Raw genomic sequence first — 18,506 nt, forward strand, 5'->3', positions numbered from 1 at the left:
CACAACCCATAGAACGGACACCATCAAAAGTGAACCCAAATGTCACCATGGACTTGAAGTTATAATGATGTGTCAGTGCAGGTTCATCCCTTGTAACAAACAAGTCACTCTGGTGCAGGATGTTGACAGGGGTGGGGGGTGTAGGCTGTGTGTGTGGGGATGGGGGTATGTGAGAAATCGCTGGCCTGTCCAGGCGGTGGCGCAGTGGATAGAGTGTCGGACTGGGATGTGGAGGACCCAGGTTCGAGAACCCGAGGTCACCAGCTTGAGCGCAGGCTCATCTGGTTTGAGCAAGGCTCACCAGCTTGGACCCAAGGTCGCTGGCTCGAGCAAGGGGTCACTAGGTCTGCTGAAGGCCCACAGTCAAGGCACATAAAGAAAGCAACCAATGAAAAACTAAGGTGTCGCAACAAAATACTAATGATTGATGCTTCTCTTATCTCTCTGTTCCTGTCTGTCTGTCCCTATCTATCCCTCTCTCTGACTCTCTCTCTGTTTCTGTAAAAAAAAAAAAAAAAAGAAGAAATCTCTGTACTTGCCACTCAATTTTTATTATGAACCTAAAACTGCTCTAAAAAAATAAGAGAAAAAAAAGTCCTTTCCTCACTCTGCACTAATGGAGGTGGTGTCAGCAGGAATCTCAACCTTTTAGGAGACAGGCTACAGGCCTCCTTCCAAATGGGCACCCATGCATCCTCCGCTGGTTAAGGCCGCCCACCAGGACGCTGGGGCCTGAGCAGACCAGGGCCTGAAGGCATCTGGCACATGTAGGATGTGCAAGCACAGGTGAATGGCTCACAGCTTCCTTTTCTGGCCTCTCAGTTCCAGGATAGCTCTGTCCCACCCTTCCTGCCCACACACTTCCATCCTGCCCTCCACATCCTCACAGACAATGAAAGCAAAGCCACACAAATGTCCCCCTGCAGTTCATCCCTGCGATGGGAGTGCATGGGGAGGGGACACCAACAGTAAAGCAGCGGCAGGTGGATCTCAGCGTTAGAAAACTCCCACCTCCCAACACGCCCTACACGTGGCTGTCAGGCTGGCAGGAGACAGGAATGCCTCTCACTCGGCTGCTGCCAGCCTGGCCCCAGTTAATCATTTACTGGCGTGCCATAAACAGGCGCCAGGCACTGTGCCCTGACAGTGTGAGGACTGGCCAACCTGCCACAACCTGGATGGAGGGGTGTTCTGGGGCTGAGTACGGGTTTCCACAAACAGGCCTCCCACTGCCACCTGCACAGGTGCCCCAGACACCCCCGACAAGGGGCTTCCCCCATGCCTGATCCTGGAGTGTCCACCTGGGGGCACCTTGGCAAAGGTCTTCCCAGCCAACACTCCCAAGCACAGTCAGTCACCACTGGAGATGACGGGGGCCAGCGTGTCTCACGTTCCCAGCCCACATGCTGGCGACCAGCCCGTGTTCTCCCGGGTACGGTGCCCACTGCGTGTGGCAGCTCCCTGGCAACGCGCCTCTCTTCCACCCACCCATGTGCCTCAGGCACAAGGAGCGCACACACACTATCAGCTGCACCTAGATGCCGGCAGCTGCAGGAAAGTAAAAAATGAAATTCCCAGATGGTTGCTTAAAACACACACAGCGTGAACCAGAAAACAGACACCACCTCAACCCACGCTCAGGAGAAAAAGAAGTTGAATACTGTCCAAAGCCTGGATTAGAATCCTGGCTCTGCCTCCTACCTCTGCCTGTGCTTGGCATTACTACCCTGTAAAATGGGACAATAAATAGGATCTACCCCTCTGAGGTTTCTCATGAGGATTAAATACATTAATGGGTGTACAGCACTTAGTACAATACCTAGAACACGACAGAACCTCTGGAAATGCTCTAACCCTATGTTGTCCAACAGTATCACTAGTCGCATGTGGCTACTGAGTACCTGAAACATTGCCAGTGCAACTGGGGAAATATTTTTAATTTTATGTAATTGAAATATAGTAAGTAGGCACATATGACTGGCTCACATTGGACAGTGCAGATCTAGAACACAGCATGTGCCCAATAAATGCTAGTTATAATTATTATTAGGCACCGTCACCATCACAGAGCTCACTGGGTTAGCAATTAAAATGCACCATTTCATCTCTGACCTGTGAACCCTGACATCTTGCAGGGTGGTTCTGCACCGTATTTGGGTATTTGGGCTGCGGGCCACCCAGAGGTATTGATGATAGCTGAGGATCCTCTCCACACAACAAGTACAAAGTGTTTGTACAATTTCAGGGTTTTGTACACCCCCAGAGTAGAAATCTCTCATCCGACAGACACCTGGCACACAGTGGGTACCCAGGCAGCACACCCGGGATCGCAGCCAGGCACAGAGCACAGCAGTGGGCACTTCCGCTGCTAGAGGCTGAGCTCCAAAGGCAGGCACCCTCACTCCTTCGAGATGGACATCTGCGGCTTATCTGCCTGTCTGGTCCTCTCACCTTGACTCTCCTCTGGGACCCCTCCCTTGCTCTCAGAGAGCTGACTCCACACTTCACCCTTCAGGCTGGACCAATCGGAACACTCTGTGTACCATGGTGACTGGCACAAAAGAAGCATGTGACCCAGGTTGGTCCCATGAGACCTAATCCTAAGACTTTTGCTAGAACCATGGGAAAGGGGAAGCTCTCTTTCTGTTGTGATGCCAAGCTGGCAGATTGTGCCCTGAGAGCTGCAGGGCAACATTCTTCCTCCCCAAAGTGAGAGGCAGAGCATAAAGTCACTGTAGAGAAAGGTAGCACAAGAGATGGGCAGAGACGAGGTCCTAATGACACCACTGGAACCCCTGGATATAGCTGTACCTGACGCTGGACCCACTCCAAACTCCCCAAACCCTTGAACCAATAAATCCTTTTTCTTTAGTAGATCTTTTCCTTTTCATTTTATGTTGATATATTTACTTACTGTTCTAGCTAGTTTTATGAGCAAGTTATTATTCAAGTTGAAATGGATGGACCTTGTGAAAATATCCGGTTCTGCTGCTTCTCAGCTATGTGACCTTGCTCCAGTTTCTTAACTTCTTTGAGGTTCAATTTCCTCATCAGTAAAAAGGAGCTGCTATTTGGACCTGCTCTACAGACAGACTGTTTTGTGGTTAAATGAGACGAAGTAAAACACTACAGCAATGTTTAATAAATGGTACTTGCTATAATTTTAACTAATTTAGCATAACTTACTAAATAATAATGAAGAATTCAGTGCCCTAGTATCACCCAGTCTCTTGAACTCTTCGGATTTTAGTTATCTGATTTTTAAATGGGGCCTTACTGCAAAAGGACCTGTTTTATAAACACCCATGATCTGAGTTCCTTTCAAGATTTTGCAAAGAACAGGCACAAATATCTATTCATCTCCTATCTTCTTTTACTACCAAACAAAAAGAAAAAGAAAAAGAAAAAGAACACTGCCTCCCTCCGGAGTTCAGCACTCTTAGCTGCCTTACCCAGGGGCCCCTACAGCTAAGCGGCAGGGCCAGCGCGTTCCTGAGGGTTTCTGACTCCCCAGGCTGAGGGATTACGCATGCGGCTAGTCAGCACTGGAGCCCAGGGAAGACCCAGCTCCCACCCAGGATGGCCACAGGGCTAGTCAGGACTCAGCCCTCCTCATCCTCACTCAAGGGCTCGTCCCTTTGGACCCTGTAAATACCGTTTCCCAATCTACAGCACTGCTCCTGAGGCCACAGCACTGCTCGCCCAGAGTTTACCCACGGAGAGAGACCCCACGCTGAGAGCACCTGCAACTTCAGATGAGACCAGAAAGGGCAGCAAAATGTCCTTACGGAGTTGAGTCTACTGGCTGCTAACTGGGTGAGCCAAGCCCGGTGCCTGGCTTGCCCACAGACGCTGCCGATTGCCTGGCCGCCAGGGACGTACAGCGGCACCCCTGCATGGTGCGGATGCAGGAGGAAACTGAAGCCCGGGAGGTTTGTGCAGCTACTGAATGGCATACTGCGGCCTGAGCTCAGGACTGTCCAGGTCCAAAGGCTGGCCCCTTCCCGACCCCACACTCTCAGCATAGTTCGTAACCACAAAGGGCCCCTGATCTGGGCCCCAGAGCAATGCAAAGCAGGGTTCTGGAGCCAGACCCCCAGCTGTGCCGCTGATAACTTCTGTGCCTCAGTGTCTTTATCTATAAGGGCAAGTGTGTATCCATCTCAAGGGGCATTGGGACAATTAAATGAAGTCATCCATATAAAATGCTTAGTAAATGCTGTTAAAAAAAAATACCAAAAACTTTATCCCATGCTTTTGTTGAGCCCCTGGTTTCCTTAAGTGGAGTAGACTCCCAGAAAGTCTTATCACCTGTTGAGTTTTAATAAGTCTTAAATACGGACTTGGCAAATTCAGAAGACAGAAAATATCAGGGAGACTTGGCTCTCAGAGAGTGATGTCAGCCAAATTAGATGACTCGAGGTTCTCAGAATCCTGGAGCCTATCCAACCTCATTCCCTTAGAAAGCAGGACAGAGAGACAGGAAAAGGAGACTGGCTAGAAGGCCACAGGTTGTTAGGGGCAGAGCTAGGAAAAGGCCTCAGGTGTCCTCGCCTCCCATGGTGATGACAGAAGTGCCCTTCCTACCTGCCAACCAACAATGAATGCTACCACAGCCTCCCGGAGCCCCTCGTGAGGTCACTACAGTGGAGCCCAGCCAGACTGCAAGGGAGATGGAACTAAGCAGGAGAGCTGGGGCCCCTGCTGTCACCTCGAGCCAGGGGGCTAAAGCCAAGCCATCACCACCAGGAGCTCCTGAAAGCATCAAAATGCACGGACAGCACGGCTGCACTATTCATGAGGAGTCCTGCCGTCCAAAAAGCGCAAGCATGACACACAGAAACTGTTTGAGTCAACCCTGCGAGCATCAGTGAGCCCCAAAATATCCCAGCCAGAATGTCTGGATTCCTTCTGCAAGCATTTTTGGAACCCCTTCTTGGCCCAGCAGGGGAGTAACCGGGGGAGCTGTGACTTCCGGCCCAAGAATGGAAAGCTTGAAGAACAAGACAGAAGTTTCCTCTAATGACCTGTGCCCACCCCTCATCTGTCACCAACATTACTGTTCGCCCTGCAGCCCGAGCAATCTGCAACATAGGTGAGCTCATGCTCCTCCTCGCTCAAAAGCCTCTCACGGGCTCCCCTGTCACTCAGAGTAAAAGCCAGAGCTTCCAAGGGGTGATCAGCCTCCTGCTCCTTCTCTGACCTCATCTCCCCCTTCACTCGTTTACTTCCCACCAGCCTCACTGGCCTCCTTGCCATTCACTGTTCCTGCCTCAAGGCCTTTGTACATGCTGTTCCCTCTGTCAGAAACACCCTTCCTGTAGTCGTCGGCATGGCTTCCTCCTTTCTTTCAGGTCTCTGCTCAAATGCCACCTTAGCAAAAAGGCCGTCCCTCCAGGGAGAACCTTCCCACCATTCTCCAGCCCTTTCCAGTTTTATTTTCCTCAGAGCGCCTAATACATATTTATTGCTTATCTATCTGTCCCCAACCTAGACTCTATGCTGTATGAGAGCATGCGTGCAGGCATGTTGCTTTGCTCATTTCTCATTCTGCAGTTCCTAGAACAGTGCTTGGCACATAGTAGATGCATAATAAATATTTGTGGAAGGAAAAAGAAAAGAGAGATAGAGAGGAGGGAAGGGAGAAAGAGAGGAAGGAAGGAAGAGAAGAGGGAAGGGAGGGAGAGAGGAGGGAGGGAGGGAGAGAGGAGGGAGGGGAGGGAGAGAGGAGGGAGGGGAAGAGAGTCCATCCTGGCCCCTGCCATCAGCTGAAACTTCCCAAACTACAATTCCCAACAAGACCTTCCTTGGCCATAAATCCTCTACAGCTCCCCACTATCTGATGGAGCAAACACTGCAGCCTGGCACTCACAGCCCTGCACAAGCTAGAAGAAAACAGAATTTTCTGGTCTCATCTCCTTCCCCTACACACAACTGACCCCAAGCCGTGTCTCCAGGAACTGCTGAAACTCAGGACTGCCCACCGCTGCCCTGGGAGCCAGGGTCAGGAAGCCACCCTTCAGATCCTGACAAAGTGGAATCTGAGTCCTGGCTTCTCTGTGGACTACCTACCTGTGTGACCTTAAAGTGAGCTGCTCAATGTCCCCGTGCCTCTCCTTCCTCATTGATCAGGTGAAAGAAGAGTCAATTACTCTCTCTCTTAAGGCTGTCCTGAAGAGTGAAGGAGGAGAGCTTGGGGAGCTCTAGGGACAGTGTCCATCCCCGAGGCTTCACAACCTCAACAGCAGTGCCATTATGGCCTGGACGCTTCTTTGCTGCGGGGCCATCCTGTGCCCTGCAGGAAGCTGCACAGGAACCCTGGCCTCTAGCTACTAGGTGCTGGTAGCAACCACACTTGTGACAACCAAAAATGTCTCTAGACATTGCCAAATGTCCCCTGAGGTAGAGCTGCCAGATTTAGTAATATATACTTACGCCAAAAATTATTCATTATCTAAAATTCAAATTGAATCGTGACATAAATGTTATGAAAAGAACCACTGGGTTAAAGGAGAACCACCATGGGGTCCCAGTAGGAACATCAGTTGTTTCTCTCACCTTCCTCCAACCTTCTTTTTTTTTTTTTTTTTTTTTACTATTTTATTTATTGATTTTTAGAGAGAAGGGAGAGAAAGAGAGAGAGAGAAGGGGGAGGAGCAGGAAGCATCAACTCCCATATGTGCCTTGACCAGGCAAGTCCAAGGTTTCGAACCAGCAACCTCAGTGTTCCAGGTTGACGCTTTATCGCACTGCACCACCACTGGTCAGGCCCTCCAACCTTCTTAGCACATGTCCAACCCACCTCCTCCATCCCATCGCCTTCCACCCAGGGGATGGGAGGCTCAGCGCCCCAAACAAGCCCAGCTCAGCCCTTGTGAGGATGGCTCCCCCGGCGAAGGCCCTTCCACCAGCTGTAGACCGCAGAGCTCAAGTAGCTTCCTCGCCAGCGCCCACTTCATCCCCCTTGCCTCCTTCCTGGGTTCTGTCCTCCTGCCAGCAAGTCCCCCCCCCCCAACCTCCTCCTTCTCCGCTTCAATTAAGAGGCCTCCCAGGCCCAGCCTGGAGGCAGGAAAACAAGGCAGTTAGTCACTTTGCTTCCGTGATCAATTCAGAGTCACAGGGCTGGCTCCTTTAATGGCAGTCGTCATGGCAACGGGAAGCCAGTGCCTGCTCTCTCTGGGAACCAAAACAAAATTAACTAGTGGAGGTAGGGAGGGAGAAGGAGGGGAGGGAGAAGGGAGGAAGCCAGGAGGGAGAAGGAGGGGAGGGAGAATGGAAGGAGCCAGGAGGGAGCCAGGAAGGAGCTGGGGTAGAGCTGGTTGGATTGAACTGGATGAACTCATGTGGAGGACACCCTGTCTCTAGCTTTCCCTTGGTGGCACTGGGTAGGCAGGAGAAAATAAGATGCCTGCCCTGGTGAAGCTCAGGCTAACGTGGTTGGTGTTTTCACACTGTTGATCCTGACAGCTGAGTAATTTTCATCTCCATTATGAATAAACTGAAACCCAGACATTTGTGAAGGGAAAAGGATGCTCATCGTGCAATCTACAAGCAATCCATTTCAGCTCCTCCCTCTTCTTTCCCTATTCCTCAAGTGCTCCCCATTCCTCCCCCCTTCCTTTTATAACAGGACCAGGTGCTCTGTCCCCACTGCATCCAGCACTATTCTTCTTTCTCTGGGAACGCCCCCTACTTCTAGGTCCTCCCATTCCTCAAGTCCACGGTGCTCCCTGCGGCCAAAGTTTTTACAGATGCGGTTCCCTCTGCCAGGAATGGTTTTCCTGTGTCTCTTCCCACCTCCTACCTTCACCTAAAAGGCCGACTCATCCTTCACATATCTTCTTTAATGTGAGATACGTTTACGATACATTAACTGCATGCGGTTACTTCTCTCTCCTGTTCTTGTGCCGCAAAGTGCCTTTCCATCAGACCTTGGTGCACCGCCTTTAATTACCTTTTTAATTACAATCAGAATGTCTTCTGGGGTTGTCAGCCATACTGGAATGTCAGCCCCTAGAGCGCAGGGCCTATCTCGTTCACTGCTACATCTACAGAGGCCTGGCACACAGACGCCCCTCAGTAAGTAAATGCACCGGCATTTGAACCCAGCTTTGGCTGGTCCCAAAGCTCCTTTTAAAAAATTTTTTCCATTGATGAAAAAGAGAGAGAAGGGGGTGGGAGAGAGAGAGGCATCAACTTGCTGTTCCACTCAGTTGCTCCATCCAGTTGTGTACTCAATGATTGCTTCTCACTCCTGCCCTGACCAGGGATCAAACCTGCGACCTCAGTAAACTGGAGTAACACTTCATCCACTGAACCACCCAGCCAGGGCCCCAAAGCTCCTTCTTGACCTGCTTCACGGTATACTGGGTCACAATGGCTTCCTGAGTCAGCACTGGACTGTGTCCAGCCCCACAGCCCCTGCTGGCCTTTGTGGTTTCAGTGGCTCAGGCAAAGCTGCCACCCTGCCTGGCTTATCTATAGAAACTGATTGTGAAGCCACCCCTTCCAGGAAGAAGGATGTGAGGAGCCTCTGATGTGGCTCCTCTGAACCCAGACAGTGAGAACACCTGAGCTGACTCCCAGATTTTTACACATTCCACTGGAGCCTGGCTCTCAGATATTAGGGAGAGATGCTCCCCAAGGGGAAGGAAAGAAAAGATGTCTGATTTGGGGGGAACAAACTTGTCACCATGCCTTTAGGGGGCACTCATGCTGAACAGGGGGGCTCACAGGCAGAAGACTTGAACCTGTTCCCATTCACTCGTCTGTACCCTTGAAACATCACTTACTCTCCCTGGGCCAGTTTTCTCATCTGTACAGTGGAAGTTATGGCGCCTACACATGCCAAGATTGTAGAATTGTGTAGATATGGATGGGCACATGTTGGGCAAATAAGTTTGTAAAATTTGTGTTATTTGAGTTTGCTCACTTTTATTGTTAAAAATGGCGCTGGGCAGCGCCAGGTATGTGATCTGTGAAATTGCTAATTACCTTCCTGCTTGGGAAGGGCCATTGTTTTGTGTACTGGAGGAGAGGTTTTCGCACCAGAAAGTTTTAAAAAGAAAGGAGAGGAAGGAGAAGAAGGAGAGAAGAGAAGCCAAGATGGCAGGGAAAGAGAGAGAAGCCATGTTTGCAGAGTGGCAGAGTGCTGGAGGAGAAGCTGGGGAACCAGAGGTGAGGGGCTTTTGGACTGGTGGGGCCTTTGATTCTAGGAGAAACTGGAGAAGATTCTCCTGGTTGTGGAACCGGAGAATGTGTTAGTGGCTTTGGGAGCCCTGAGTGAAAGGGAAGTGTTTTTTCCTTGTGTGTTTGCTTGCCGGCTGGTGCGAGACTTGAATAAAGGAATGGCCCATCATTTTTTGGCTCCACTGCTTCTTTACTTTCTGCCCGAATTCAGTGAGAACCTGCATGTGAATGGCCACCATGATGGTGTCTACTGGCCCTACAGCATGTTAGTGACACAGGGGTAAGAATCTGGCTCTTGTGTCAGACAGACCTGGGGTAGGTCCCCAACTCTGTCCCTTCTTGGTGTGTGTTCTTGAGCCACTCTTTCTTCCTCTCCGAGCCTCTTTTCTTGTCTATAAAATGGAGACAATCTTGCTTACCTCAAAAAGTTACTGTGCACACGGGGTAGGGCACAGAGTAATCCCTAGTAAATGGGAGCTCTGATTACTAAAATGATGTGCCCCAAGGAATGCAGAATTTAGAAACAGCCACCAACTTGTAACTGTTAAGTCCTACCTTCTGATTATATATATCCAGGGTCAATGGGTACTTGAGGCCCTTTGTCCAAACTTGCAAGGTTCTGCCCGGCCCCCTGCAGGTACCAAGCAGGACGCCAGGAGGTCCCTGATCAGGTTCTGACCTCAGCCTGATGCCTGGCAGAAAGCTCATTTTGTGCCCCAAACCCAGCCCCTCCTAGGAGAGAAGATGCAGGCCCAGACCACTGGCCACCAGGGACAAAGTGTCCCCCCGGCCTGGCCAATAGCACAAACTAGACTGATATGATGGAGCCTCCAAGGGCACTGAATCAATGCTTCATTCTCCAGATGTGGAAACTGAGTCCTTGAGAGGGAAAGGGAGGGAAGGGACTTGTCCAGGGCACCAAGAGAGCTGGTGGCAGAGCTGGGAGCCCTGCCCAGAGGCATATGCACTGCTTCCCCCAGATGACTTGATGCTCTTCTGCCTGCAGCTCCCTCCCAGCGGAACCAGCCAACCATTTCCTTAAAAACACAGCTACTGCAGGTGAAAACATCTGGGGAGCACATATTAAATCTAGGTCTGGTTAAACAATAAACAAAAGACTGCAGATTTTTAACCCTTAACCCAAAGACTTGGGTGGGGGCTGTCTGTATACGCCCTGCCCCAAAATAGTCATGAGAATGTGTAGGTTTTGTTGGAAAGAGGGTTGAGACAGAGCTTTCTTCGGGTCCCCAGAGGGGTCTCTAAGAGGGCTGAGCTGAAAAGTTCTGGGTCTTTCTGAGTGATTCCATGTATCCTGTATTCTTCCCTTATTAATAAAGGCCGGAATGTGCAACCGGTCCTGGAGCTCATTCCTGCAACATGGGGCACACCAAGCACATACACACACATAGACACACCCACACTCTCCAAGGAGGGAGAGGCAGCAACAGGTTGCAGCCTGGGGGCTGTCCTTGATGGCTGTCCCCCACCAAGAGAGGAGGGGCTTCTTGGTGCTCAGTGCTGACACCAGATGCTGACACCCAGACACACACAGAGGCACAGGGATCAGGCCAGCCCCCAAGGTCTATAGGGTGAGGACTCAAGATATAACAGTGATGTTAGCTCAGCAGCAATCGGGTCCCCGACTGAGGGATGTGAGTGATATGAAGAGTGCAATACACACACACTCACTGCCTCACTCATTTACACACAGACTCATACATCACACACACAAATATACACACACAGTCACTGCTTCACTCACACACAGACTCATACATCACATACACATGGATATACACACACAGTCACAGCCTCACTCACACACAGACTCATACATCACATACACGAATATACACAGTCACTGCTCACTCACACAGACTCATACATCACATACACGAATATACACACAGTCACTGCTCACTCACACAGACTCATACATCACACACACAAATATACACACACAGTCACTGCCTCACTCACACACAGACTCATACATCACACACACACGAATATATATACTCACCTCACTCATTCACACAGATTCTTGCACTACACAAACACACATCATACTCAAAAATACAGACAAACACACACAGATACACGTATACACAACACATAGAGATAACACTGATGTATCTCCAAACAGATGCAAAGACAGTCTCAGCTACACACACTCATAGCCACATGTCCTTACCCACACAGGCGAGTACATATACATGCGCGTGCGCGCGCACACACACACACACAGTCCAGACATCGAAATGCTTCCCCAGACACCCATCACTATAGATTCTCCCCCCTCTGCAGGAAATCATGGGCTTTTAACTCTAAAGGCTAGTCTGGGCTCCCTGCTGGCCCCGGAGAGGAGAGAGGGACAGAAGGGTAACTGAACCCTGTCTGATTCTCAACCTCCTTTATGGATGAAGAGTAAGGGGTCCCTACCTGCCATGTGCGGGCACATGCCCACCAGGGACTCTCAGGGAGGGTGTCCCCAGGCTCCTGGGGGTCGCTCCAAGAACAGAGAATTCAGAAGGGGCCTCACGGGTGTGTGTTGGGAGAGGCTTTATTTTCCCAAAGGGTTATCTTTCCCCTTTCCTAAAATCTGGTCCTCTTTCTGCAGCACCCCTCCACGCCCGATCAGCCCCAGGAGCTTGTCTCATTGTAGTGGCTCCTCCACAAGAGGGGGTCCAACCCAGACACATGCAGGAGTGCCCCAAAGCTGGAGATCCCTCGCGCTGCATCCACCCCGGCACACAGCAGAAAAACATCCAGAGGCCCCATACCTGAAGCTCCCACCCCCAAACTCACCAGCCTTCAATCGTCTGGGAGCTTAACTACCCACCCAGGTGAGCCCCACAACCAAGGTGGCCGCCCCCCTCCGCCTTTGAGATTCTTTCCTCGGGGCCGCTACGACTGTCCCCTCCCGCAGAGGTTGCACCCCCCCCCTCTACCCCCCTCCCCCCCTCCCCACCTACCTCCTTCTTGGCGGTGCGCAGCAACCTCTGCCGGGTCTCCGCCCCTGTGGAACAAGACAGGAGGGCAGCGGGTCAGCCGAGGGCTGGGGCCGGGGCCGGGGCCGCGGCCCGGGGCTGCCTTCCCGCCGCCCCTGCGCCTCGCGCCCCCTCACCCCCGGGGCCCGAAGCCATGGCTGGGCGCGCGGCGTTCCGAATCCCAGGCGGCGGCTGTGGCGGCTGTGGCGGCTGCGGCGGCTCTTGGTCGCTGGGTTCCCGAGCTGCGGCCGCGGCGGGGCGGGGCCGGGCGCGACTGATGTCAGCATCCGTCAGGCGTGCGGCCCCGCCCCCCGGAAACATACTCTCGGGCCTTCCAGGTTCCGCGGCGCAAAGATCCTCCCCGCCAAACGCACACCCTCACTCCGGTACCCCCCGAGTCAGACATCCCAATGAACCCCCCTTCTTCCTGCCCTACTCCAGCGCCCCACACCCCCGTTTGTGGGGCAGGACAGCGTATTTCTACAATGTCTGCTATGTACCAGGTTCGAGGAAGGGGCACCCTCTCCGAACCTGTTTTCTCGTCTTTAAAACGGATATATAATTACCTGGGAATGATACACTTAAATGAGATAGTGAATGTAAAACGCTTAACTTAGACCTAGGGAGAAACAACTGCAGCACCGAAAAAAGGTTGCTGCAGCTGCTATTTTCCCTATTATTAATATTATTATTGCTGAGTCTAATAGGATATACTGGCTCTCCATTAAGGAAAGGCCAAGCCTTAAGTGACCCCTTCCCCGCTACTTGCAGGTCATTGGGAGAGTGGAGTCCTCCCAGGAGCCTGTATCTATTCGGGCGATGCTGTTAGCCAGATATCCAGGACTGCGCAGGCAATGGGCTCTGTGGGACCAAGGCTTGTTCAACCAAGTTTCTGACTGCATCCACCTAGAATGCAACTCAGGTTTACAAATATTTATTGAGAAGCTACTATGTGCCAGAGTACTGTGCTGGGGATACTGAAGTGAGCAAGACAGACAGGATACCCTGCCCTGAGGTAGACAACAAAATAAATAAATGATATAGCATGTTGGAAGAACTGGAGAAAAATAAACTAGACAAGAGAGACAGGGCGGGCCCAGATGGCTAGGGTTTGCATTATAAGGTTCCGTAGTAGAGAGAGGCCCCACTGAAAAGGTGATATTTGAGCAAAGAGGAATAGAAGTAGGCAGTGGAGGTTTTTGGAGTAAGAGCATTCCAGGCAAGGGAAACAGCAAATGTAAAAGCCCTGGCGGTGGGAGGTGCCCACTGAGTATGTCAATAGCAAGAGGCCAGTGTGGCTGGAATGGCATGAGCAAGTCCACTTTAAGAATTTACAATCCTGCCCCCAAAGTGCCCCCTTCCAGAAGGGCTGAGAGCAGCTCTGCGTGTACCCTCTCCCTGCAGCGGTGAATCCAGAGCCCCCTCTTTTCCATTTTCCAGTGTCTAGGGCAGGGGTAGTCAACCTTTTTATACCCACCACCCACTTTTGTATCTCTGTTAGTAGTAAAAATTTTCTAACCGCCCACCGGTTCCACAGTAATGGTGATTTTTTAAAAATTATTTATTTATTTATTTATTTATTTATTTGTATTTTTCTGAAGCTGGAAACGAGGAGGCAGACTCCCGCATGCGCCCGACCGGGATCCACCCAGCACGCCCACCAGGGGGCGATGCTCTGCCCATCCAGGGCATCGCAGTGTTGAGACCAGAGCCACTCTAGCGCCTGAGTCAGAGGCAGAGGCCATGGAGCCATTCTCAGCGCCCGGGTCATCTTTGCTCCAATGGAGCCTTGGCTGCAGGAGGGGAAAAGAGAGACAGGGAGGAAGGAGAGGGGGAGAGGTGGAGAAGCAGATGGGCGCTTCTCCTGTGTGCCCTGGCGGTGAATTGAACCCGGGACTTCCGCACGCCAGGCCAACACTCTACCACTGAGCCAACCGGCCAGGGCCAGTAATGGTGATTTATAAAGTAGGGAAATAACTTTACTTTATAAAATTTATAAAGCAGCCTGACCAGGCAGTGGCGCAGTGAATAGAGTGTCAGACTGGGATGCAGAGGACCCAGGTTTGAGACCCCGAGGTAGCCAGCTTGAGCACAGGCTCATCTGGCTTGAGCAAAAAGCTCACCAGGTTGAACCCAAGGTCACTGGCTTGAGCAAGGGGTTACTCGGTCTGCTGACGGCCCATGGTCAAGGCACATATGAAAAAGCAATCAGTGAACAGCTAAGGTGTCGCAACGAAAAACTGATAATTGATGCTTCTCATATCTGTCTGTTCCTGTCTGTCTGTCCTTGTCTATCTCTCTTTCTATAAATAAATAAATAAAATTTAAAAAAATTTATAAAGCAGAGTTACAGCAAGTTAAAGCATATAATAATAATTACTTAACAAGTACTTTATGTCGGATTTTTGCTAAGTTTGGCAGAATAAATCTTTATAAAACAACTTACTAGAGTTAAATCTATCTTTTTATTTATACTTTGGTTGCTCTGCTACCGCCCACCATGAAAGCTGGAACGTCCACTAGTGGGCAGTAGGGACTAGGTTGACTACCACTGGTCTAGGGTCTTTGCCCATGAGCCTCAGAGGCCAACTTTGGCTAATTTGGGCAAAGGGAGTAAACTGGAAGGCTACTGGGTCTGTAGGAGCCTGGAGAACTGAGAAATGGGATGAAACCAATAGCATGTGTGTCTGAGAGGCTGCATCTAGCCCTGGAATAAGGGAGTGTTCTAGTCCAAAATCCCAGTGGTCATTGCTAAGTGGCTGCGTAGAATTGTATCAGAAACGCCAGCCTGTGTGTGTTTTAGTTGCAGACACATCTATTGAATTTGAATCAGGGCTGAGGTTTTCCCTCGTCCTCTCAGAATACTGAACTCTTTAATATTTGCTACAGAGTTCAGGAGATTCTATGATTCTAAGAGCTCCCATTTAGTGAGGACCACGGACAGGCTTGCCAAACATTTAGCTGTGGGCTGGTGATAACAAGTTCTCCATTTATGAATCAACTGCTTTTCATTTACACTTCTAGGCACAGGTAATGGCATCGGTGCATATATATATCCGTTTTCCTCACTTTTCTCCTTCAAGTTTTCCTCTGCCCTTGGTGCTTTTGAACATCACATTGAAATAAGCCCAAGCTTCACTTTTGGCCCTTAATATTATCATTGATATTTTATAACATATTATGCATTACTATCCAGTATTGCAAAAACCTTCACTCACTACTTCCAGGTCACTTAAAAATTATAACTAATTTAATTTTCATACAATTTGTTTTTTTTAAATTGATTTTAGAGAGGAGAGAGAACTGAGACAGTGGGGAAGAGTGGGAAGCATCAATTCATAGTTGCTTCTCATATGTGCCTCGACCTGGGCAAGCCCAGGGTTTACAAATTGGCCACCTCAGCATTCCAGGTTAATGCTTTATTTACTGCACCACCACAGGTTAGGCATTTTCATACAATTTCAGATGCAGAAAAGTTTTGAGCAGAGCACAAGGTATGTCAGTATAGCCTTCACTGAGAATCATCAACTCTACATTTGCTCTCTATAACTTAATTTGCTGTCTCTTACAAAAAGTTGCACACATATAATATATAACTCTTGATGAGTTTGGACAAAGGTATACACGTATGATACTATCACTACAACCAAGGTACTAAACATAATCATCACCTCTAAAATGTGCTTGAAGCAGAGATGGGAGTAGTGTGAGGAGGGGAATTTGAGGCAGAGAGGGAGGGAGTGATCAACGTGATTTTCAATAGCAGCGGTTCTCAACCGGTGCTGAGATCCTTACTTATGCCAATGGCTTTAGGCGACCCCTGTGTTTTGGTCGTTTGGTTCGACCCCCGCCCGGGTCGCGACCCACAGGTTGAGAACCGCTGTTCTATAGGGTGGTCGGGGCAGGCCTCTGAAGTCTGTCTCCATTAATTTACAGAGGCGTGCTAATCATTCTGTTAAAATTCTTTCCATCTCCCCTCTCTGGGATTACTTCTGCTTTCTCTTTTCAAGGATTCTTTGTGATGTCTCCTTTTTGTCTTAATCAGGCCACATGGTGGTTTTGCTATTATGTATATCGGTTTCTTAAAGAACCACCTCTTCATTTTATTTATAAGCTCTATGTATTTTTTTTTTCACCTTCAATTACACCATTATTTCTCATTGGTTGGTTCGGTTTAGTTTGCTGTGTGACTCGGTTTTCTCAGTGCAGGTGTAAATAATAAATATATAAATACATGTGTGAATATGTGTGTATATTTATGATTGTGTTGTAAATATGTGTATGTGAATTGTATTTAGTTATCTCCTGCTTTTTGCCTGTGTATCCCATTTTCCAGTTTAAGTACCACTCTCTCTCCCACTGCCCCCCCTCCCTTGTTCTTGCCAGAAAAACCAGCAATGTCATCCCTTCGGAACTAATGATAATCAGAACTCTGTGGCATTTGGGATTGTTTATCAGCATTATAAGGTAGTTAGAATTCCCACTGGATTCATTATTAACTCACTCATTCATACATCCAGTTTTCTCTCTCGACACATTCATCGGGCACCTGTTTGCCGGGCACTACCGCATCCCTTGGCAAAAGCAGGAGAAGCACAGGCGCAGCCCCTGCCCTCAGGGTCCTTACGTTCTGTTTAACAAGTTACCGACAATAAACAGACACATAACTATAAGGATCCAAGCAATAACTCGAACACATGACCTGTAAAACCAGACGGCAGAAGAATTGTACGACTTTCCTGAAGGCATTAAGGACGACCCTGGAAAGAGTCCCATGTACCAGGAAGAGGTCGGTGCTCTCAGAGAGATGCAGCCCAGGTGGGACTAATGCAGACTTGGAAAATATGTCTGGGACTATGTTATTCAACCCAACACTCCCTAATTTTGTCCTCTGATTCTCTTCTCTCCTCCCACACCCTCTCTCCTGGGTTACTGTGAATGCCGGCCGAGGCCAGGCAGGTCCACAGTGGATTCAGGGGTAGAGAAACTGCGGAGCCAGAAAGTGTTGGGCCATTCCTCTTTAATAGAGCCTCCCAATGGTGGACGAGCAAACCGGCAGGGGGAAACTATTTTTCAGGCAAATGAACAGCAAAAACGGCCCCTCAGAGTGGCGGGCAGGCAATCTGCAGTCTGCTATCCGCCCTGAGGGCAAGCACCCATAGCCTTACATAGACTATACACACGTGGTGCTGCCGTGTGCTCACGCGCTAATCAGGCAAAGTACAAAGGAGCAAGCCTAACACACCTGTTTTCCCAACAGTTACCCTCCACCAGACAAACTGGAACACACAGTAGGCAAGGCCACCACCCAGAAGGCACCCAGGGCTGGTTTCTATTGCTACTTCTAAACAGTAATCTAGACACTTACAGGCATTCCTTGGAATCACTTATGAGCACAGGGATTTTCCAGGAAAATCTTAGCGAGACTGCAATTCAGAGGAACTAAATTAATGTCTAAATTCAATACAATCCCAAATTAACGGACAATAGAAAGTTTATATTCTGGAACTCAATGCAATGATTCTTAAGTTCATTTGAAAGTATAGCCAGGAATTTTCCAGTGCTTCGCGGAAAGGTTTTTCTAGTCCTTAGAATTTTTCAAGTTCTAGCAAACTAAACATTGTGTTATTGCTGCACCATGGGCAGTGCAGAAATGAGTTTAGAATTACAGTTGAAGGTGCATGCAGGTTTCTATGAGATTATAGTGAAACTTCAAAGCAGTGGGTAAGGTTAGGATTACTCAAGAAAAAGTTTCATATAACTAGCTTTCAATTAAAATGGATATTCAGTGTGTGCATCAAAGATTTAAATGCAAAACAAGGCTATTTTTTAAATATTAAAAGAAAAAAAAACCGGTGATTAAAAATTTTCTTTCAAGTGGCAAGGCCAAAGAAACCTGGAAGCAGCAGTCAACAAAGAGACTGATACGGCAAATATGGTTTTTAAAAATAATGACCCCAAATACTTGAAAGCTTATGAATCACTGTGAATCCATTTTCTGAAATTTGCCTACTATGACAGAAAACCTCGATTTGAATTTAAGGGATTTGGGTGAAGTATTAAGTGGTAAGGGTATAGTTTGTGGAGTCCCAAGTGCACCTCATTTAGCTTCACCTGGCAGGTTAATTTGGAGACATTTGATGGGCAAGAAAAGGTGTGGCTAGAGATAGAGCAGAGGGCCCCCCCATCCCAGGCAGACCCTGTGGGGGTCTACGCGGAGGCCTGAGCCGCGCCATGTGCAGCTCAACCATGTCCTCATTGGGCCACGATGGAGGTGGGGCCAGAAGAGGCTGGGCCAGCGGGGTTGAAATTGGTGTGGACCGAACA

The 18,506-nt window shown here is 49.4% G+C and overlaps 2 protein-coding genes across 7 annotated transcripts in view; one reads left to right on the plus strand and one right to left on the minus strand.

The window, feature by feature from the left end:
* The window catches only part of SGSM1 (small G protein signaling modulator 1), a 70,991-nt gene extending 58,549 nt beyond the window's left edge, over positions 1 to 12,442 (minus strand). For all 6 annotated transcript variants that reach the window (XM_066260277.1, XM_066260280.1, XM_066260281.1 and 3 more), the window contains exons 1-2: positions 12,317 to 12,442; positions 12,165 to 12,208 (exon numbers count right to left, since the gene is read on the minus strand). In XM_066260277.1, the coding sequence (XP_066116374.1) occupies positions 12,165 to 12,208; positions 12,317 to 12,335 (63 nt within the window). In that variant the 5' untranslated portion in view covers positions 12,336 to 12,442. The remainder of the gene's footprint in view (positions 1 to 12,164; positions 12,209 to 12,316) is intronic.
* Positions 12,334 to 18,506, plus strand: part of PIWIL3 (piwi like RNA-mediated gene silencing 3) — a 35,235-nt gene continuing 29,062 nt past the window's right edge. The window contains 1 exon segment of the mRNA XM_066254468.1: positions 12,334 to 12,565. Coding sequence (XP_066110565.1) covers positions 12,334 to 12,565 — 232 coding nt within the window.

The sequence above is a fragment of the Saccopteryx bilineata genome, chromosome 2 (assembly GCF_036850765.1).
Source record: "Saccopteryx bilineata isolate mSacBil1 chromosome 2, mSacBil1_pri_phased_curated, whole genome shotgun sequence".
NCBI lineage: Eukaryota > Metazoa > Chordata > Mammalia > Chiroptera > Emballonuridae > Saccopteryx > Saccopteryx bilineata.